At 43.4% G+C, this 20,090-nt stretch overlaps 1 protein-coding gene across 2 annotated transcripts in view; it reads left to right on the top strand.

Annotated features, from left to right (window-relative positions):
• DNAH9 (dynein axonemal heavy chain 9) overlaps positions 1-20,090 on the top strand; it is a gene marked incomplete at its 5' end in the record, with an annotated part of 185,594 nt that overhangs the window by 158,257 nt on the left and 7,247 nt on the right. For both annotated transcript variants that reach the window (XM_081848623.1, XM_081848624.1), the window contains 6 exons: positions 9,235-9,462; positions 11,681-11,872; positions 12,543-12,734; positions 14,379-14,549; positions 17,682-17,864; positions 19,350-19,739. In XM_081848623.1, the coding sequence (XP_081704749.1) occupies positions 9,235-9,462; positions 11,681-11,872; positions 12,543-12,734; positions 14,379-14,549; positions 17,682-17,864; positions 19,350-19,739 (1,356 nt within the window). The remainder of the gene's footprint in view (positions 1-9,234; positions 9,463-11,680; positions 11,873-12,542; positions 12,735-14,378; positions 14,550-17,681; positions 17,865-19,349; positions 19,740-20,090) is intronic.

The following is a 20,090-nucleotide window of genomic DNA, read 5'->3' as shown; positions in this document are numbered from 1 at the left end:
AAGACCATGTCTGGTGACATCTCTCATGGGTGCACAGCTGACCCTTTGAGCACAGTACCAAGGTGTGTGTTTGTTTCATGTTCTGGGAACCTGGTCCTTGTGGTCCTCCAGATGTTGTTGAACTGCAACGTACATCATTCCCCATCATAGGCCGTGCTGTCTTGGGGCTTAAGTGAGCTGGAATCCAACAACCTCTGGAGGGGCTGTAGGTTCCTCAGGCTTGCCCTAAATGCTTACTGCAGAGTTTTGTTATAGACAGATGTGCCTGTTGTCAGTTCAAGGGTTGCAAGTCCTAATGGCCACTGCTGTGTGCACTGTGTAAGAGTGTATATGAACACCCACACCCACCTGTGCCAGCATAGCCTTAAATTGCACACCAAGAAAATACGGAGTCTGCAATATCTGTATGCAAATTGAGCTCATTTGCATATCTATACTTATTTTTCATAGCTGCTGTTCTTGCTGGGCATGGGGAGCAGCAATAAGGTGTGTAGCACTGAAGTCCCATCCTCTGGCAACTGGAAACCCGGCTCTGCAGCCTCTCCAGCTCTTGGTGTTTAGTCAGGCGATGCCACTTATTTCCAGAGCTCTAGAGGGTAGACACTTGCTCAGGATGTCGAATTCTCTTACAAGTACCAATTTCTACACTTGCGCTACTCCAAAACGAGTTGCCACCTTTTCCTGAGCTTTCCGCTGCTCACTTGAAGGTGCCAGTTCATTTGAATGTCTCAGATTTTTAAAGTAAAAGCCAAAGGCAAAATCAGTCATTTTTGCCCAACAACTGCAAGGACAGCTTGCCAATTAACAGTATTTTGACAATGTTTGGAAGGTGTTTTAGGCAAGATACTTGCAGCAGGATACTCTTCCTGGACAAAAGACCCGCTTCAAACAAGATTCTCACCCACAGAAAACTTTGCATTTCCCTACCCACTAAGCACCAGAGGAGCAGTAGTTAAAGAATGCAGATTTTGTCGGTGTTCTTGGATGTCTGGTCGCAAGACATACATGGGATCCAGCTGCTATATGACAGTGTAAAAAGTTGGGTACTTTATTTAATGCAGGGCTTCCAGAATACTTTGCTCAGTCTAAAATGCCTAGCACCATCATGGAGCTACTTCCTGCCTGCCTCCTCCCCTGCCCAGGCTCTTCCACTGGGGAATCTGATGCAGTCAGAGGAATCTGATGCAAGGTGCCTGGGGGTACCAACCCTCATTGTTAGTTCTTGCAAAAAATGCCTCACTGTCCTTAAAAGGGCAGCTTGTTTCATAAGTTCAATTGTAACCAGATAAAACAGTATGCAAATTCTAATCCCTTTCTCTAGCTGTTTGCCCAGGTTTGAGGAACTCAGGCATCTCCTCAGTGCCTTGTTTCCCCTGTTTGCAAAGTGTGGATGATTTGATCACTGGTGCACTTTCCAGACTGCATTTCTCTTCCAGCCCAGCAGGCTCAGCAGAGATGGTAAATGAGATGGAAAGGTGCTGTATATGCTGTCAGTGTTGTGATTGCTGATAGATTTAAACCTGGATTACACTGAGCCAGGGATTTGTGGTTTTACTTCAAAGTTTGTTCTGGGCTTGACTTGGTGTTGAGAAGAGAGGAGGAATGGAATCCTGTAAATGTGACCATTCAAAGTTTTTTTTTTTTTATTTGCCGAGAGATTGCTTCCTATTAATATTTGACTTCCCAAACTATGAGGGGCTCGAGTTGCCCAAGGAATTGTGATCCCTTGAATACAGGTGGCAGCAAGGCAGCTATTTTTCTTTCTTCAAGGTTTGTGTTCTCTCTTAAAAGTATCTGTTATATGGCTGCAGTTTCTCTTCATATTTCCTTTGTTCTTCAGCTGGGAAGTGTTAAACATAATGTTAAACCACAATTAATTAAATCATTATGTGCAAAGCAATTTAACTATGTGGTCTGTAGGCAGTAAAAAACCCCCAGCAATCTGAAGTCATTGATTTGTTGCTGGCTTGTGAACCTTGGATTCTTTTAACTATGGCTTCGTATTACAGAGAATTCTGTTGAACTCATGTTCTGCTTATGATCATCTAGCTGGCCACTGTGAGAACAGCATGCTGGACTAGATGGGCCTTTGGCCTCACCCAGCAGGGCTTTTCTTATGTGTGAACCTAGCACCCTTCCTTAACCATGGTTTGTTTGACCACCACACTCCAGATGCTCACTAAACTACAAAGGCATGAGGCATTAGCAGCTGTAAAATGAAGCAAACTTTGGAGAAACGAGCACGGATTGTTTGTTCGTCTGTGGGAACGCTTGTGTTTACTCATGGTTTGTTAAACAAGCAATGACTTAGAGTTATGTGCAAACCAGATGAATGTGTATATGCTGCTCACAAACACACAGTAGGGTCCTAACTCCCATGTTGCAGCTGGTGCTGGCGATTGGACACTTACTTGTCAACATAGTTTTTTTTTTAAGATTAGTCAAATACATTTCCTCTTTTAGAGAATTCAAAAGAAGTGGAGGCTCATCTTATGCTCTTATGTCAACTTTTACACAAAAAGGGTTCCCACTGTAAATTTCAATAAAGTATGATAAACAATGAAAACAACAATCAATATTGAAAACAGTCAGTTCCTTCACAGAAGAAGGGAAAGCAGTAAGAAAACACAACAAATGTCCATAGTTGAACAGGAAAGCTGGTTTCAACTAGCCCAGTGTGCCAGCAGAAGCCAGTGCAGGGACTTCCTCTAGCATAGAGGGAATTTCCCCTCTCCTCCCCACCATACCCCATCTGTACCTCTCCCCAAATCTGCTCTGTGGAGGGTCAGGAGAACTCCCAGCAGAGAGTACAGGAAGAGGGGAGCGGGGAATGCTTGCACTGATGGAATGACTATATTAATGTGACGTTCAATTCCACCCAAAGTCTGTAACTCTGATTCTTCAAGCCCACCCAGGGATGGCTGTGACCGTGGGCAGGATTCCTGCATTGCAGGGGTTGGACTAGATGATTCTTGGAGTCCCTTCCAACTTTACAGTTCTAAGCTTCTTTATGCCCCCACCTTACCTAATATGGTTGAGCTTTCATCTTGTGCCCTGCAGCTGCTGTCTGATAAGGAAGAAGAAGTATTTGTCCCCATTAACATTCTGCATTCATGTAGAGTACCTTGAGAGAGATGCCATAGCTAGGCTTCCATTGCTGTTTGCTGTTAGTGTGGTGGGGTACATGAAGCCTGATGCTGCACATGTGATACCACTGATGCCACACTTAGCTCTTGGCCTAAACTTTTTCTCCTTTAAACTCCGACTCCAGAAAAAGCAATGTCGTAACTTCTGCAAAGTAAAGCAAATACTTTGGTTTGTATCCCATTTTTTACCAGGAAAAGTCCAGACGTGAGCTCGTCCTAATTTAACCACAGTCTTTATCCATTAGTCAGAATGTCACCACCTTCACTCAGTTGATTGACTTAATTGAATTCCTGAGTGCCTTTTCATTTTCATACATTGTTGCTTCACTGAGCTGGGTTCATGTACTAAATTAAATAACAATGAGCTGCTCAACCAGAGCAATGCACTGATCAAAAGCTTGGCAGAGCTTTCCTTATTGCATGTTAAATAATTGGATTACATGTCAAACACTTGGGGTGGAGGGTAAGGAGTTTTTTTACGCAAACAAGCCAAGGCAGAACTGTTGTGTACCATGTGCTATGTGCTTTAAAAAAACCCCACCACCAACAATTACCTTCAAGGTAACCTTGGGTTCATTGCCAACCAAATTAGAATTCCTTGATGTGTAGAAATTAGTCAAATTAAATGCATTTGCACATATGTGCATGTGCTTATTTTGCATAATTTATTCTGCTTCTGCCAACTACTGGGCAGGATAGCGAGCCATGCTTTGGAAACTGATCTGAGCCTCTGAAACTTCACATATATGCTAATAGGGTCTGAACTGCCAATGAGTGACTCAGAAAGAGATCTTGGGTGGATGGGGATCATGCAAATGCTTAATGGAGGCCGGGGGAAGCAGCTCAGTGAAAACCCTGAACCCAGTGTATAGCAGCTGTGGAAAAAGACAAATTCCACGCTAGGGATCCTTAACAAACGGATGGAAAATAAAGCTGCAATTATCACAACACATATCTGTAGAGAAGCAACACTTGTGCTCAGCTCTAGTCACCACACCTCAAAAAGGTGCATAAAATTATATATATTGCAGACAAAGTGGATAGGAAAGTGGAAAAACTTCTTCCTCTTTCATAACACTAGAACCTGGGGTCATCAAGTGAAATTGAATGTTGGAAGATTCAGAACAGAGAAAAGGAAGTACAGGCAACCCACTTGGGTGGTGAATGAATGAATGAGTAAATAAATAAATAAATGGAGGGCAGAGAAAACCCAATCTTTGTTTGTTTATTTATTTCCACCCTCCTACAGCTGTGATTGTGGGCTTACCCAGCTTTGGGAAGGCGGTGTGAGGGCTCTGGCAGCATCCCAGAGCCCTTGCAATGCCTTCCAAAAGCTGGGTATGCAAGGCACTGGCTTTTGAGAAGGCAGCAGGAGGGCTGTAGGAACCTGCCAAAGTCCTTGCACCAGCTTCCCAAAGCCAGGTAAGCAGCTCTACCACTTTGTGGCAGGGGGAGGGGCAGTTCTGGGGATTCCTAGCTTTATGCATTTTTGCATTTATATGTGGACCCCCAGATATGAACCTTCACATAAGATGCGAGTTACCTGTACTTCAAGAAGCACATAGCAAAAGCTTGGATTGCTTTAAAATGAATTTAGACCTATTTGTTGAGGATAAGCCTATAAATAGATAACAACCATGATGCTTATATTTTACCTATTTACTACCGCTAAATACCAGTTGCTGGGAATCACATTTGTCTAAACCCCTTTTAGAGTCATCTAAGCTGGTGGCCATCATTTCTATTGACTTCCATAGTTTAAGTGTAAGGAAGTTATTTTCTCCCACTTCAGCTCCCAATTTAGCTTCATTGAATGACCCTGGGTTCCAGTATTATCTCCACACCAAGCTTAATTTCATACTCCTCTATAATATCTCTACTTACTTGCATTTTTCTCTCTACAAAAAGAGCCCCAAATGCTGTAGCCTTATCTCATAGTGGAGTTGATTCAGACCCCCGATTGCTTTGGTTGCCCTTTTTCTGCACCTTTTCCAGCTCTGCAATATACTTTTTGAGATGCCAGCAAGAACCAATCTGTCTGCCACGGCTGACTGCACAGCATCTTCAGCAAGGCCTTCCAGTCAGATATCGGAGGCCTCAAAAGTTACGCTTTGATGTTACCCTGCCGATTTGCAGAATGGGTTCCTTCCACCTTTGTGACACACCTTGGGAAGATGGTCCTGGAAAAGTGTCTGTAAAATGGGGAAGACAACCTCCTGGTACTTTTACAGTATACCTCTGCTGACTGGTGTGGGAGAGAATCTGTGGTGAACTAAATTGCTGGTTTGTACGGTACTATTTCCAGGAGTTACCATAGCAACGCCTACGTCTTTATGATCCATGTTTTACCTTGTAAGATGTACAAGCTTAAAGATGTTTGGAAATCTTTTTTTTAAAAAAGGAAAATTCAAACACCTACACATATTGTTGGTGTGTGTGTGTGTGTGTGTGTGTGTGTGTGTGTGTTGTTATCCATCCTTGGACTCTTTCCCAGTCTGTTACATATGCATCCTCGTTCCTTTGATTGCTATATACAATCTGTCTCCCTGACAGGAGCATGCACACATATGCTCACACTCCTACTCACACCCTTAGCGCTGCACAAATGGCAGTTTCAATTTTCGAAAGGTGTGTGTATATGCACATTTTGTCGCAGTTTTCAAAATCCAAAGTCCAGAACGGGTGATGAAAATACCTTTACTGAAAAAGCACAAGGTACTTCTGATGAATCTTAACATAAACATGGAATCCAGAAGGAGCAGCCCTGCATAAAAAAATGACAAGGAACTCCTGTGGGTTGCTTCATTACCAAGCCCACCCTTCCATTGCATGCAGCACATTTCAAGCCTTAGATGGATTAGGAAATCCACTGTGCATTCGGAAATAAGATGAAGGGAGGGGGCATAGGCTACTGCCTTCAGCCTGAAGTTCTGAGAACATATCTGAGATTTTAATCCCCCCTCATCCAATAAAAGAAGGCAGCTTTGCAGAATTAAATACCCTCCCCAGTTTTGTTGACACCACCCCACCCGCGCTGCAGGGCCTTGAGATAACCCTAGGTCTGGGTCACTGCAAAGGATGCAGAATGTTGGTTAGGCTGCCAACACTGCTGCTGCTGCTGCTGCTGCTGCTGCTGCTGTCTCTTGCAGGAGCAATTGGGGAGGACCTTCATGGGGGAAAGTACACCTGCCCACCGCTACACCCCAAGGAGCTGTTGGGAGAACTACTCTTCCTCCTGGAGAAGTTTAGTGATATGGTCCTCTTGCCCAGTTTCTCTGGCTACAAATAGAGTGGAGAATTTTGAGAGGCATTTTGCACACAGCTCTCTGTTTATCAGCTACGGACAGGAAAAGAACCTTTGGTGCTTGTGGATCACGATCTTGCCTTTACTGACACAACACTGTGTTGGGGGATAAGACAGAAAGTAAGGGGCTACATATTACAAAGCATTTATCTTAAAGAAAATAGAATGTTAAAACAGTGTGATCCTATGCAACTTTACTCCAAACTAAGTCCCACTATCTTCAGCGGAGTTTACTCCCAGGGAAGCGTGTACAGGATTCTAGGCTTATGGGCAAGTTACTAAGACAAAAGTTGGTGAGATTTTTATCATCGGAAGATCTAAATAAAAGGGGCACCCAGCTAGAACAGTTTAATTTTAGGTAGTTTTACTAAAAGAGCTTGGTAAAGTCCTTTGCAGCACCATGGGTCTTGTAGCCATTCAGGTTTAGGTCATTATTCTTCTACCAATCAGAACAGGAAGTTGAATTTTGCAAATTGATGGGCTTGATGCCATTATTGGTGTAAATGTAAAAGTGGCTGTAGTGGGGTTTTGAGATGTCTGTGCATGTATTGCATTTTGAGCAGCGACAAGCTGCAAAAGTAGTCTTGCTATCCATACAGTATTAATCAGCCACATCTCATCAAGGTAACTGAATAGAAATAAATAAATTAGCACCTAAATGCAATGGGAAGAAAAAGCAACAGCTGTTGCCATATCCTTACAGCAAAAGGTGCAGTCCTGAGACCGCTTATTACATAACAGCCAAAAGGTTCAATCTCCTAAAGAATCCATCTTCATCACGCTCTGTGGGGAGTGCCTGTTCTGTTCTGTCAAATTTTATCCATAGAAATTTGGGGTCTTTTTACACTATCCTGCTTGTACCTGAATCTCTCATGTCTGTCTGAGTTACTGCATGGAGAGCAGTATAAGGTGTCTGCATTTCAGGGCTCTGTGGGAGCTGTTTTGAAGCTTCAGTTGAAGTGAAGAAGACCTTGCAGTGCTGTCAAATTTCACAGCAGTGTTCCATTTGCTTCATAAATGTTTTCTGTGCTATTCTTCCTGCTCCAGTTGTCTTTAATTGATCCAGTGCACCCAGTCCTGGGTTCATGCCCAGGATTCAGTCATGTGCACTGGCTGTGTATCCAAGCAGCGCACATGGCGAAGTACTTTGTAAAACTCTGCTCCTATATGCACTGATTTGTGTGTGCGGCATACACCCACATTTTTACTGAGCCACTGCTGAGCATATTTGTGCAGCATTGGATGCTTCCGTGGTGGCATAGCAACATTTGGAGTTTGCATAGAAAAAAATTGGTATCCAGGCCTACAAGGAACAAACTGGTGTTGTATTATGCGCACACACGCACACACACACACACGCACACACAGCGCTACTTTACACTCTACCCATGTGTCAGTGTAATTCCAAAATGGTGAATCAGTAAGAGGGTTGCTAACCTCTGGAAGGATCTGGGATCACCCTAACTAATTTTGGAGTATTTGTACCTCTATTGCTAGACAAGAGCCAGGAATGGTGTCTTTTTCTGTTCCTGTCCAGCTTTCCATTATCATGTTGTTATTTATTTCATTTGCTCTGTGGATACAGGTGTTGCACATTCATGCATACTGAGCAGGGAGAGAGGCGGAGAAGTGATATGTGTGTGTCCCCACATATGCATTCCTGCACAGTTGCATTATTTTTATTTATTCTGTCTCCCTGGTGCAACACAATGACAATATTGCAATACAATGACAATATTAAAGTACCAAGAATAAAACAATTAAAACACACAAAGTGCACAACATTACAATTCACTTGAAAACAACAGATTAACCTCTTATTTATCTTTATGCAAAAAATTAGATCCCAGTTCTCCCTCTCCAACATGGAGTCTTCCAAAGCAGCTTACATAAGTGAGGCAGTCAATAAAGCACTACCTTTAAGTATTAGAACCAGAAATTCAGCAAGTGGATCTCCTGATAGATGCGCTGCATTGTACATTGGATTGTTTCCCAGCTATCATCTAGAGTTTCTACCCCTTCCATCCCAATCCTCTACTCTACCCAGTTGTTGTTTTTTGTTTTGTTTTTAAAAATAAAACTTTTAAGTATACAGTATCTGCGGAATGGCAGATATGCCAGCTTGATAATTTATAACAGCAGGTTCCCTATCCTCCTAGACGCCCCCATCTTTCTCTTTACTTTTATGTCTTCATTCATCAATATGGCCTTTGATGAAATCTTTAACAAGAGAGTGACCATCAGCTGGCAGTGGGAGGCACAACTAGCCTGAAATTAACCAGTTTTTTTTAAAAAAAAAAAAACCCCAAAGGCACCTACACTGTTGTTGAGCACAATGTGAAATGTGATTTTCTGGGAACTGGCTCAGATTTCAAGGGTGAGTTATTTGATTGAAAATTATCAAGCAGTTTCATTTCAGTTGTATATACAGGAACTTTGTTTTGTCTGGAAGAAATACTGTCCCTTCACCAGCAGTACATTATTCTAACAAATGGAATAACATCATCCCTAAGAAAACAAACACACTGAGCTGTTTCCTTAATTGCTAGTTATTTGTCCTGATTATTTTGCATTTCAAAGTGTATAAAATCCACATCCTTTTTATGTGCAGCTAATGTCTGTGGAAGTGAATTACAGTGCTGAGGGTTATTAGGCAAGGTATTTGCTTGTGAAGCTGGGGGCGGGGGCGGGGGCGGGGAATGAAGCACATTTCACCTCCTGGAAGGGGTCTGTGTGATGTCTGTTCAAGCCAGCTGCAGTAACAACCCCCTTTTCTCCTGCTAGAACATCCACCTGGTGGCCAAGTGGCTGAGTTCCTTGGAGAAGAAGCTAGAGCAGCACAGTGAAGGCAGTCACCCTGCATTTCGTGTCTTCATTAGTGCAGAGCCTGCGGCTTCACCTGAAGGCCACATCATACCACAGGGCATCCTTGAGAACTCCATCAAAATTACCAATGAGCCCCCAACAGGAATGCATGCCAACCTCCACAAGGCTCTGGACAACTTCAACCAGGTATTGGCCCACCATCTCAGGGAGAATCTCAGTGTTCTGCCACAACAGCCAGGAAGGAGATCAGCCTAGCAATTAGCCAATGCACCCAGAGTGACATGCATAGCTGTGCACTGGACTGAGAATGGCTTTACAGAGACTCAGTGAGATAGAAACCAAGTGCCGTGTTTCCACCGCTGTGTTGTACTGCTGTGTGTGTCCTTGAGCGTTGCTAATTGGAGCCGGTGTCTGTGTAAACTGGTGAAATTGCTAGTGTACTTTCGCAGTCTCCTTAAAGCTTTTCCTGTACATACTTAGGCATTTTCTTGCATCCCTTAAAATGGTCACTTTGTGCTCGTCACACCATTACTGTGATGGTTTCCCACTGGCAGGGAGACCAGCAAGAACCCTCTGTGCAAGGCTGCTATGCCTTGATTGGCCATCCTGAGAAGGAGGACATGGGAGGGAGTGGGTCCCCTTGCTCATAGGTGTAAGCCAGCACTACCTAGGATGCATGATCTGGGGCTTCACTCCCTTGGTGGAAAGATGTGTGTTGCTGAACTCTGATGATGGGCCTTGCCATTCCATTGCAGTATTCTCCTGGGTAAGAGCTGGAATCTCTGGGCAGGCGCAGTTGGGTGAGGACCAATGCTGGAACTCTGGCTTATTTTGTTTTCACCTACTTTCATTCATAATCCCAGGCTCAGGAGAGAGGAGGGGGTGGAACTTTCAAGATTTCCTCATTCCCATCCTGCCTTTGCAAATCAGATAGTAATTAATGTTCTCGAAATGGCTGGATTCTTACAAAATGTATCTCATCCTCCAAATCCTGCTGTACATGGGAGCAGTGGCTTCACACCTCATTTGGCTGCTTTGAGCTGCTGTTAGAACTAATGCAAGGAGCAGAGTCTCACAAAGAGCTTATTATTGTATCAATTTTATATAAAGACTGTGGTTTGGTATTGCATCAGCATCATGTTGCTGTTTTGGGTTTGCAGCTAGAGAGACATGTGCAGTCAAATAAGGACAGGGTGCATTTGTCTTAGAGCTGCCTTTCCCTCCCTTTTGCATCCTGGAGCTTGGAAAATTTGGGGAAAGAAGTCAATTCCCGCTTCTCTCGCTTAGTTACACTTTTAAACCCATGTCTCAAGAGTCCATGGACGCCGGCTGGCCCACCTGCTCTCTATTGTCCTGCAATTTGCCATAATGAGCCCAGGTGCACTGGCCATAACTCCAAGCTGCGGGCATATCCTTTCTCTTTAATTCATGGGGTTAGTTTGAAGATGGCAGTATTGTTGGGCTGAAGGTCAAATACAGAGGTGCCCTTTCTGTTGTTGGATGATTGATTCCATTGAAAGTGTGGTGACCAGATGTAGTAAACAGTAAAAGAATATGCCCTCTGCAGTCATCCAGACTGCAGCACATTATAAGGCAAAGTACAGAAATGGCCAAGATCTGCCACATCAGAAATGCTTACAGTATAAAACAGGAAAAGATGGGACAAGTGGGATTATGCTTTCTTATTCTACATAAGTTCTGGAAGCAAGCTTAAATATTTATTTATGTTTGGGATATTTTTAGTTGTGGTTTTCATCAGATGTAAAGCACTTTGAAAAAATTAAAATGTTATTTACTTGGCCTGATAATAATACCGTATTGGGCCGAATATAAGTCGCACCCAAATAGAAGCTGCACCTTTAAAATTCTGGGGGAGGGGGGGAGGAGAAAAAAAGACAATACCTGAATGTAAGCTGTTCCCTTAAAATTCCACAGGCACTCACACCCATTCCGTTTTACCATATGTCTGTTTCAGCAGCGATATCGTAAAAGCCAGTTTTTGTAAGGTCGCGAATTTAAGCCGCACTTTAACTTTTCACAGTGAGAATTTGGTAAAAAAGTGAGGCTTATATTCAGGCCAATACTGTATCCCTCTCAAAGTAGAAAAAAATAATTAGATTACAAATAGGCTATATCCTAAAAAAATAGAATCCATAAAATGGATTAATGAAGAGGTATAATTCTGGTAAGTCTAGGAAGTCAACTCTGACCCTCTTATAACCTCTCACACAAATAAATCTAACATAATTTTTTTTTTGGGGGGGGGGTACTTGGATAACCCAAGTCCAATGCTCCAGTGTGTATTTGTGTTTGGTAAATCTGCAGTTCATGAGACCCTTGCTGAGGACCTAGCGTGGTGCTTACCAAGAAAACACCTATTTCTCTCCCCCCCTTTGCCTTGCAGGACACCCTGGAGATGTGTGCCCGTGAGAATGAATTTAAGAGCATCCTTTTTTCCCTCTGCTACTTTCATGCTGTGGTAGCTGAAAGACGCAAGTTTGGGCCGCAGGGCTGGAATCGTTCATATCCTTTTAACACTGGGGACTTGACCATTTCAGTCAACGTTCTGTACAATTACTTGGAGGCTAGTTCAAAGGTGAGCAGCGTCATATATTTCATACATTAAATCATGAAACCTGTTTCTGGGTCTTTAATAGATAATCAGTGGCCTTTTTTGTTTTGGGGACTAATCTGCTACTGTAGCTCCAAGCAAAGGGCACATCTTTCATTTTACAATCCCCATTCAAATGAATTTTTGTTTCTGGCCTGTGTGTGTCTCCACCATGGCATTTCTGAGAAAATATTTGGAAGTGTTTGGCTGCCAAGATAAATGTGTTCAGTCTAGGGAACCGGGAAAATCCTTGTTTTAAGTAGCAATCCTCCCACCTTTTCTCCCTTCCCCTCACCATACATATACACATATACACAGAGTCTGTTCTGCAGTCTGGGCTTCTCTGAGCGACTCTCTTGTGTACAGCATGGAGCGGTTTTAACTGCTGTGTTACATTAAATTTGTTAGAAAAAATGTAACTAGTGTCATGAAAGCATTTCCTGAGACTTAAGGTTTAAAAGGGTGCATGGTGACTGCGCTCCTAGGAAGCAGCACCTCCTGAAACCTGTAGCCTGTGATTAGTCAAAATGGTTGCGTGCTGCCTCTGGGATGGTGCTTTTAATTACCAGGTGCTGGGGAACAACAGCAGTTGCCTTCCTGTGGAAAACAGGACTAGGTTGGCCTTTGGTCTGATCTGGTGCCTATTGTTGTTTAGGTTCCCTATGACGATTTGCGATACCTCTTTGGAGAGATCATGTATGGAGGACACATCACAGATGACTGGGACAGACGTCTCTGCAAGACCTACTTGGAAGAGTTCATCAAGCCTGAAATGTTGGAGGGAGAATTCTTGCTGGCCCCAGGATTTCCCCTCCCAGGGAACATGGATTACAACAGCTATCACCAGGTATCCCTGCTGAACACACTTTATTTGTTTATTTGTTTATTTATATTTATTTTTTCTGGTGGGTGGTTCTTTTTCAGCCAGTTGTTCACAATCTCCCCCAAAGATCCCACTCTAATGATAAATGTGACAGTGCACCTTTCACTCTTTCAGTTCATGCATTAATAGAAAATATTCCATCAGCAGACCTGATGGAAAGCTGCACCTGTTTGCTCGAAAGCATTTCTGAGGCTGCAATCCTAACCCTGTACACACTTACTTGGGAATCAGTCCTGCCGAACTTAGTGGAGCTTATTTCAGAGGGAACAAGTAGAGGATAGCACCGTCACACACTTTGACAGTGCTGTTCATTATATTATTAATACTTTTGTTTATATATTGCTTCCTTCAGTATGCTCAGGGACACTTTTTATCTTAAGGTTTTATGAGAAAACCTCTGGATCTTCAACAGCTGTTTAATCTTCTGCCGGGCAGGGAGGGGGAAGTGCTAGCAAAAGGATATGAAGAGCAAGTCTTGTTTTATTTTAGAAGAAAATAAGTGAACTTGTGAGCACTTGTTGACAGTGGTGCTCCCAAGCTTGAGGTAGCCCAGGGCAAGATGTGCACTAGGAGTTCCTCTGACTGCTCTGCCACCCTGCTTTCTCGTCTCCATGTGCTGCCCTGGTTGCTCATTTCCCCACCTACTCTTCTGCAACCGACCTGGAATGGAAGAAAGAGATACCTTTTTCTTCCTTTCCCCCCTCAAAATGAATGAAAGAAAAAAGCAACCCATTCCAGCTGTGACACCTAATGCCTAGTCAGTTCTTTTCCTCCCATCACTTAAGAGGGGGTATGAAGAGGTCGGTTTGCTCTCTAGCGCACTCAAATACACCCCTGTGTAAAAAGTTGTTTTTTTTCAAAAGGAAGTAAAAGTCGTTGCAGTGACAGGTGCATTTTGAGGCTCTTGTTTTCTGCCCCAAAGTTCAGGGCTAACAGTGCCACTGTTCATTATCCATTTCCTAAAGGTAAAGGTAAAGGGACCCCTGGCCATTAGGTCCAGTCGTGACCGACTCTGGGGTTGCGGCGCTCATCTCGTTTTATTGGCCGAGGGAGCCAGCGTACAGCTTCTGGGTCATGTGGCCAGCATGACTAAGCTGCTCCTGGTGAATCAGAGCAGTGCACGTAAACGCCGTTTACCTTCCCGCTGGAGTGGTACCTATTTATCTACTTACACTTTGATGTGCTTTCGAACTGCTAGGTTGGCAGGAGCAGGGACCGAACAATGGGAGCTCACCCGGTTGCGGGGATTCGAACCGCCAACCTTTTGATCGGCAAGTCCTAGGCTCTGTGGTTTAACCCACAGCGCCACCCGCGTCCCATCCATTTCCTAGCTACAAGCTAAAACTGCTGCACCCAAAGGGCACACCAAACCAAGTTAAGAATTGGCTTCTTATTGGAAATTTGTAGCAAGGTTTGGGTATAACAGCTGCAAAACTTGGTTGGGCTGAGGCTGGTCTGATTTTTAATGCAGCATACCTGCAGCTCTAATGTTGGCTTCCTAATGGCCCACTAGCACTACAAATGAATCAGAGGCATGTGTCCTGTTAGTAGTATTGTGTGAGATGCCTGAAACCCTGCTGATAATCCTGATGTGATTTTGCTGCCCAGTATATAGACAGTACGTTGCCTGCTGAGTCTCCGTACCTTTATGGCCTCCACCCCAATGCAGAAATTGGATTCTTGACCCAAACCTCAGAAAAGCTCTTCCGCACTGTTTTGGAGCTGCAGCCCCGGGACACCAGCCTTGGAGAAGGTTCAGGGGCCACCCGGGAAGAGAAGGTGAGTCAACAACAGATAGACAGTGCTTGATTTAGTTTCAGCCAGAATCCTGTATGGCAGCTGCCATACAGATTGCAGAACTCTCTTTGGGTGATATGGATTCAAATCCCCACTTGGCCACGAAACTCACAAGGTGATCTTGGGCCAGTCACTTCCTTTCAGCCTGACCTTCAACCTCACAGGGTTTTTGTGTGAAAAAGAGAGTGAATTTATGATATCTGGGTTTGAGGGCTGAAGAAAATATTGGTTTATAGAAAGTGGAATTGTTGGGTGTTGTTTTGGTGTGGATGTTCTTTTCTATATATAGCTGATAGACAAAGAATCAGAAGTTTTTCATTTTTTTTACTAGTTTCATTTCCGCCCTTTTTTTCTTTCATTTTCCCCTTCCTCCCCCCCTTTTTGGTTTGAGTTTTTATTTAGATTAGTTTCTCAGATATTTGATATTAACCTTTGCATAATTTCTTTCAAACTTTAATAAAATTTATTGGGGGGGAAACCTACCTTACAGGTTTGTTGTGGGGATTAAATAAGGAGGAGGGGGAGAACCACCTGTGCCACCTTGTGCTCAATGGAGAAAAAGATGGAATTTAAATGCAAATAATAATAATAGATGATGAGTATACAAGAGCTGGAATATCCTAGATTAAGATCGACAAGGGAGATTTGGGGCATGCAGTTTACTACTCATTTTTTTCAAGAAACTCTGATGCCTTCTTTACATATTTTAAATCTGCAGAAGACTTCTCAGTAACAATAAAAACAAAAATACCTATTTCCTCATGTTCTCTTAAGGGAAACATTTACATCATTAAAACTCCAGTACGTGCCTATAAGGTACAGGAAGGTCAATATTAAAAAGTTGGTTTATGAACACTTTTTTCTGGCTGCAATTCATGGACAGTTGAGGATCAGCCCCATTATTTCCTCCTCTTTACACTCAGAGGCTAAGATTAAAATGGTTAATCCCAATCTTGGGTTAATTAATTTTTGCATTTGTTGCTGCCAAGGCTGATCATCTTCTTGGGTTTCAAGTTCCTGTACACGTGGCTTCTTTTTCTAGGACCACGGCCAGAACCAGACACATGGTCTGGGCTTTTTGGTTAACTACTCAAGCGAATGCCTCACTCCAAGTGAAATAAGATCAAGTGTGCTGACATATTAAAAGGAGGAATGTGAATTGGCTGGCAGATTCCCTGCAATCCAGGCTTCATTTTTGTGCCTATGATTTTCTGGGTTATTGCAGGCTGGATGCACACTTAACGTCATGGAGCAGAGAGACCTGAACCCATGGAAACAATTTCACCCTTTGGGAGATGCAGCCCCACCCTCCACAATAAATGCCAGTGGTCTTGTTGCAATTACCTTTTTCTTCCCTTGGAATTTCTCTGTTGTTTCACCAGCAGAAGGGCCTCCAAATTTGAAATTCATTTTAAGTAAAATGTGGCAGCAGTTAGGGGTGTGCTCAGCCTTCCTAAGAAATTTCCCCAGGCTTAGAGAAAGTCTGTTGGCTTCCCTCTAAATGATTTTGCCTTTTATGGCTGAAGGAAGAACCCCAACTGTTACTTCATATTTTGCTTAAATGCTGGTGATAATTCTATTCGCCAGCCTACAGCAAAGGGAATCCTTGGAGTGTGCCAACTTACCTGCTGACCAAGATTTTTCTGATGTTAAGTTCTCCTCTTTTACTGCCCAGGAATCTTAACCCTCCTCCTCCAGTTGTGGATGGAAATCTACCAGGGAAAATGTCTGCAGAGCAAGTTACTTTTAATTTTGGTGCAGAAAGGAAACTACTATTCCTTCTTGTATACATGGACACCCTTTGAATCTGGCAGGAGTAAAGCTTCTGATAGAATTGCTGGTTTGTGGCCAATAGATCAGATTGATTGGCAGGTGACAGAGAAGACAAGGGAATACAATACAATGCTTTGAAGAAAGGACCGAAGGTCATTCTATACATTTTAAATGATTTAGTGGCTTAAATGTATTAATATCCGCCGTCTCATGAGATGATGTTCCAAACTCTGGTGACCATGCTGCTGAACTGAGCTGCAGGGAGACCTTGGGAGCTGACAGACTTTTCTTGTCTTGTTTACAATGTGCTGAGATAGTTCACCTTAAAATTCCATTTAAAATAATCTCCTGCATTTGTCAATAATACATGAATAAAATTGCTCATAAACGGTGCAATACAGTATGCTCCACTGTTTGATTTTTACTTTTATAGCTTCATCCATCTCACTGAACCAGCCCAACCTCAGAATGAGGCACACGGGAAAATGGGAAGAAGGGGGGGGGGGGAGAGAAAGAAAGAAAAGGAGAGGAGAGGAGTGAGCTCCTGCATAATATGTGGCCATTTCTAAATCATCTCTGTAAAAAAAGCCACTTTGAATGCTCGTAGGTATATAGAATGTAATAGCCCATTTGGATGGGTTGATTTAGAGGAGCCAGGTTCATGTCGGCTCAGCTTTATCTTCAGCAGGTGCAGGTTAACTTTCACAAGGCAGCAATGAATAGTTGATTATCTTCCCTGACTTCTGCAAGCAGTGGAGGCTGGTCCAGTAGAGTGAATGGGACACTGCCTCACCAACTTCGGCCTGCCCTGAGCCATCCCCCACTGTCCTGCCTTCTTAATTACAGTGGTACCTCTGGATGTGAACGGGATTCATTCCGGAACCCCGTTCACATCCTGAGTAGAGTGTAACCTGCAATTGCGTGTTTGCGCATGTGCGGGTCATGATTTGCCACTACTGTGCATGTGCGTGATGTCATTTTGAGCACCTGCGCATGCACGAGCGGCGAAACCCAGAAGTAATGTGCTCCGTTACTTCCGGGTCGCCACGGAGCGTAACCTGAAAACGCTCAACCTGAAGCACATTTAACCTGAGGTATGACTGTACATCAGTCCAGAGCATAGGACTGCCTTTCACCTTCTTCTTCTTTAGTCTCAGTGTTGCCCTTACAGAACTCAGCAAGGAGGAAGGAAGAGACAAAATTAGAATTAGTTGGCTCTGGCTGCCAGTGGCTCTGGGTCAACCGCTGTTGGTCCACCTGCCTTTCACTTTACCTGTCCCAATGGGCCCCAGCCACCACTTTCTGCAATAAAATTTCAGTAACCCTCCTTTTGGTATGCAGGTGAAGGCGCTGCTGGATGATATCCTGGAGAAGCTAACTGATGAGTTTAACCTTCCTGAGCTGATGGCCAAGGTGGAAGAGAGGACGCCATACATTGTTGTTGCATTCCAGGAATGTGAGCGTATGAACCTCCTTACTAGTGAAATCAGGAGGTCGCTGCGAGAACTTGACCTGGGGCTCAAGGTAGAGGCTCTTCGTTGTGTAACATTGAGTGTGAAAATGGGCAAGTGACCCAGTTATATGTTGCAGCCCTCCAGTCCGGGATGAGTGTTCTGTGTAACTAAATTTTACATCCTGAAAGGAAACTTTGTATACAAGGATGCATAAATCGCAAAAAGTAGGCATATATGTTGTAACATCAGTGGGTGATATCAGATGCTGGTCATACGTAAGTTAGTACTTAAGTCCATTAATTTCAGTAGGTCTGCTCTGAGGTATGACTTAGTTGGGTACCACCCACTATTGTTAAAAAGATACCAAATGATAAAGTACTGCCAGTGGAACTAAATGATGGACAAGCTCAGAATATAAAACGTAGCGTGTAATAGAAACAATATAAACTCCAAGAAGTTAGCAGCTAGTAATTTAGCTGCTGATTTCCAGGGGGTAATATGTGAAATTAATCTCTCTTGTTTTTTGGCCTCAGTGTTGTAATGATAGTTGAATTCCCCTGTGACTCTCTGTAAACTTAAATACATTTTAATGTACTTTATTATTATAAATCATTTTGGGATACCTGTGGATGTGCCAAGCAATATATAAATATTAGGAACTCACACACAGGGCCCTATTGTCTCCCTTCACTTCCTCCGTAGGCTGATGTGTAGCTTATACTTCAGCCCTGCTGTCTCTTTGGCCCTCTTTTCTTCAGCTCTGTGAACTTGAATGCTGCTGGCCGCCATCTTCCATGCTGCATCTCACACCCTTTTGATAGCAAGGAGGGTTTCAATAGTAGTTTGCGCGAGAGTAGGGGCCCATGGGGGCCGCTTCACAAGTCCACTGTTTGTTCATTCATTTGTTTATCACACCCTTTGACTCTTAGGTAGGTGTGCAAAGTAAGATGGAAATCTGGCACACCTTGGTTTCATCTGTCCCTGTTTTTCAAATCACTCCCCACTTTTGCCTCATTTAGCTACTTTGTCTCTTGACCACCCTCCTGCCCGGTACTCCTCTTTACCTTATAGCATACATTATCTCCTGAGCACCCTGAAGTGCCTTCAGAGCCCCACTTTGCCACGGTTCCCTGTCTCCAACCCTCTACCACCTGCCCTCCCTTCAGGTTCCTCTTCCATTCTGCCCTCTCCTTCCTTCCTGCCTGCCTTCTTTCTTACGTGCTTCTTGCCCCTTACCTTAAAATTATATGTACATACCAGGATTAGCAAGGGAAGAAATAATGTTAAAACATTTCTAGTAGTTTAACACATATTTTTATTTTCCTTAAAAAGAAAAAAGAGAGAGATATGAATACATTTCTAGATTTTACTCTTCAAAAATGCTGGTCGTCCTGTCTCCACCAACGTTGTTTGAAGGTTGAACATGACAGTTTTTGATCTCCTGAAAACCATTCTAAACAAGACATCAGGACAGATAAACATGTTGCTTTGACATATTTGCTGCATTTCTGAATGAGACTAATGCCTTTCCCCCTCTCTCATACATTTTTAAAAGGGTGAATTAACCATGACCAGTGATATGGAGAACTTACAGAATGCCATCTTCTTAGACACAGTACCTGAATCATGGACCAAGAGGGCTTATCCTTCCATGGCTGGTCTAGGCAGCTGGTTTGCTGACCTTCTTAACCGCATCAAGGAGCTGGAGACCTGGACTGGGGACTTCCTGCTACCATCTGTGGTGTGGTTGGCAGGATTCTTCAACCCACAGTCTTTCCTGACGGCTATCATGCAGTCCATGGCCAGAAAGAACGAGTGGCCTCTAGACAAAATGACCCTGCAGTGTGATGTGACCAAGAGGAACCGTGAGGAGTTCAGCAACCCCCCACGGGAAGGTGCATATGTTCATGGCTTATTTATGGAAGGTGCACGCTGGGATATGCAGGTAAATATGAGCATTGGGATTTTGTTACTACACTAAGGGAATGGACCGTTTAAACAATCCTGTATGATATCATGTAAAAATAACTTTAAATTAAAATGTGTGGAATGTTTTCTATTGAAGCCTGAAATCTGAAGTAGGGACTGGTCAATATTTCTAGTGGTGGGAGGAGGAGAAGGAGGAGGAGGAAAGTGATGTGATGGGTGGGTAGTTGCGAATGGACTTTAGTGCCTGCCAGGCTGAGCAGAACTTTGGTGGATTTTGATTTTCATTCTCCTATTTTCATGTTTGCTGAGGGAGAACCTTTTGTCAACCAGCCGGCGTGATGTAGCGGATAGAGGGTTGGACTTGGAC

The sequence above is a fragment of the Podarcis erhardii genome, assembly GCF_964252035.2.
Source record: "Podarcis erhardii genome assembly, chromosome: 2".
Classification (NCBI taxonomy): Eukaryota; Metazoa; Chordata; class Lepidosauria; order Squamata; family Lacertidae; genus Podarcis; species Podarcis erhardii.
This window is presented reverse-complemented; position numbering and strand designations above follow the sequence as displayed.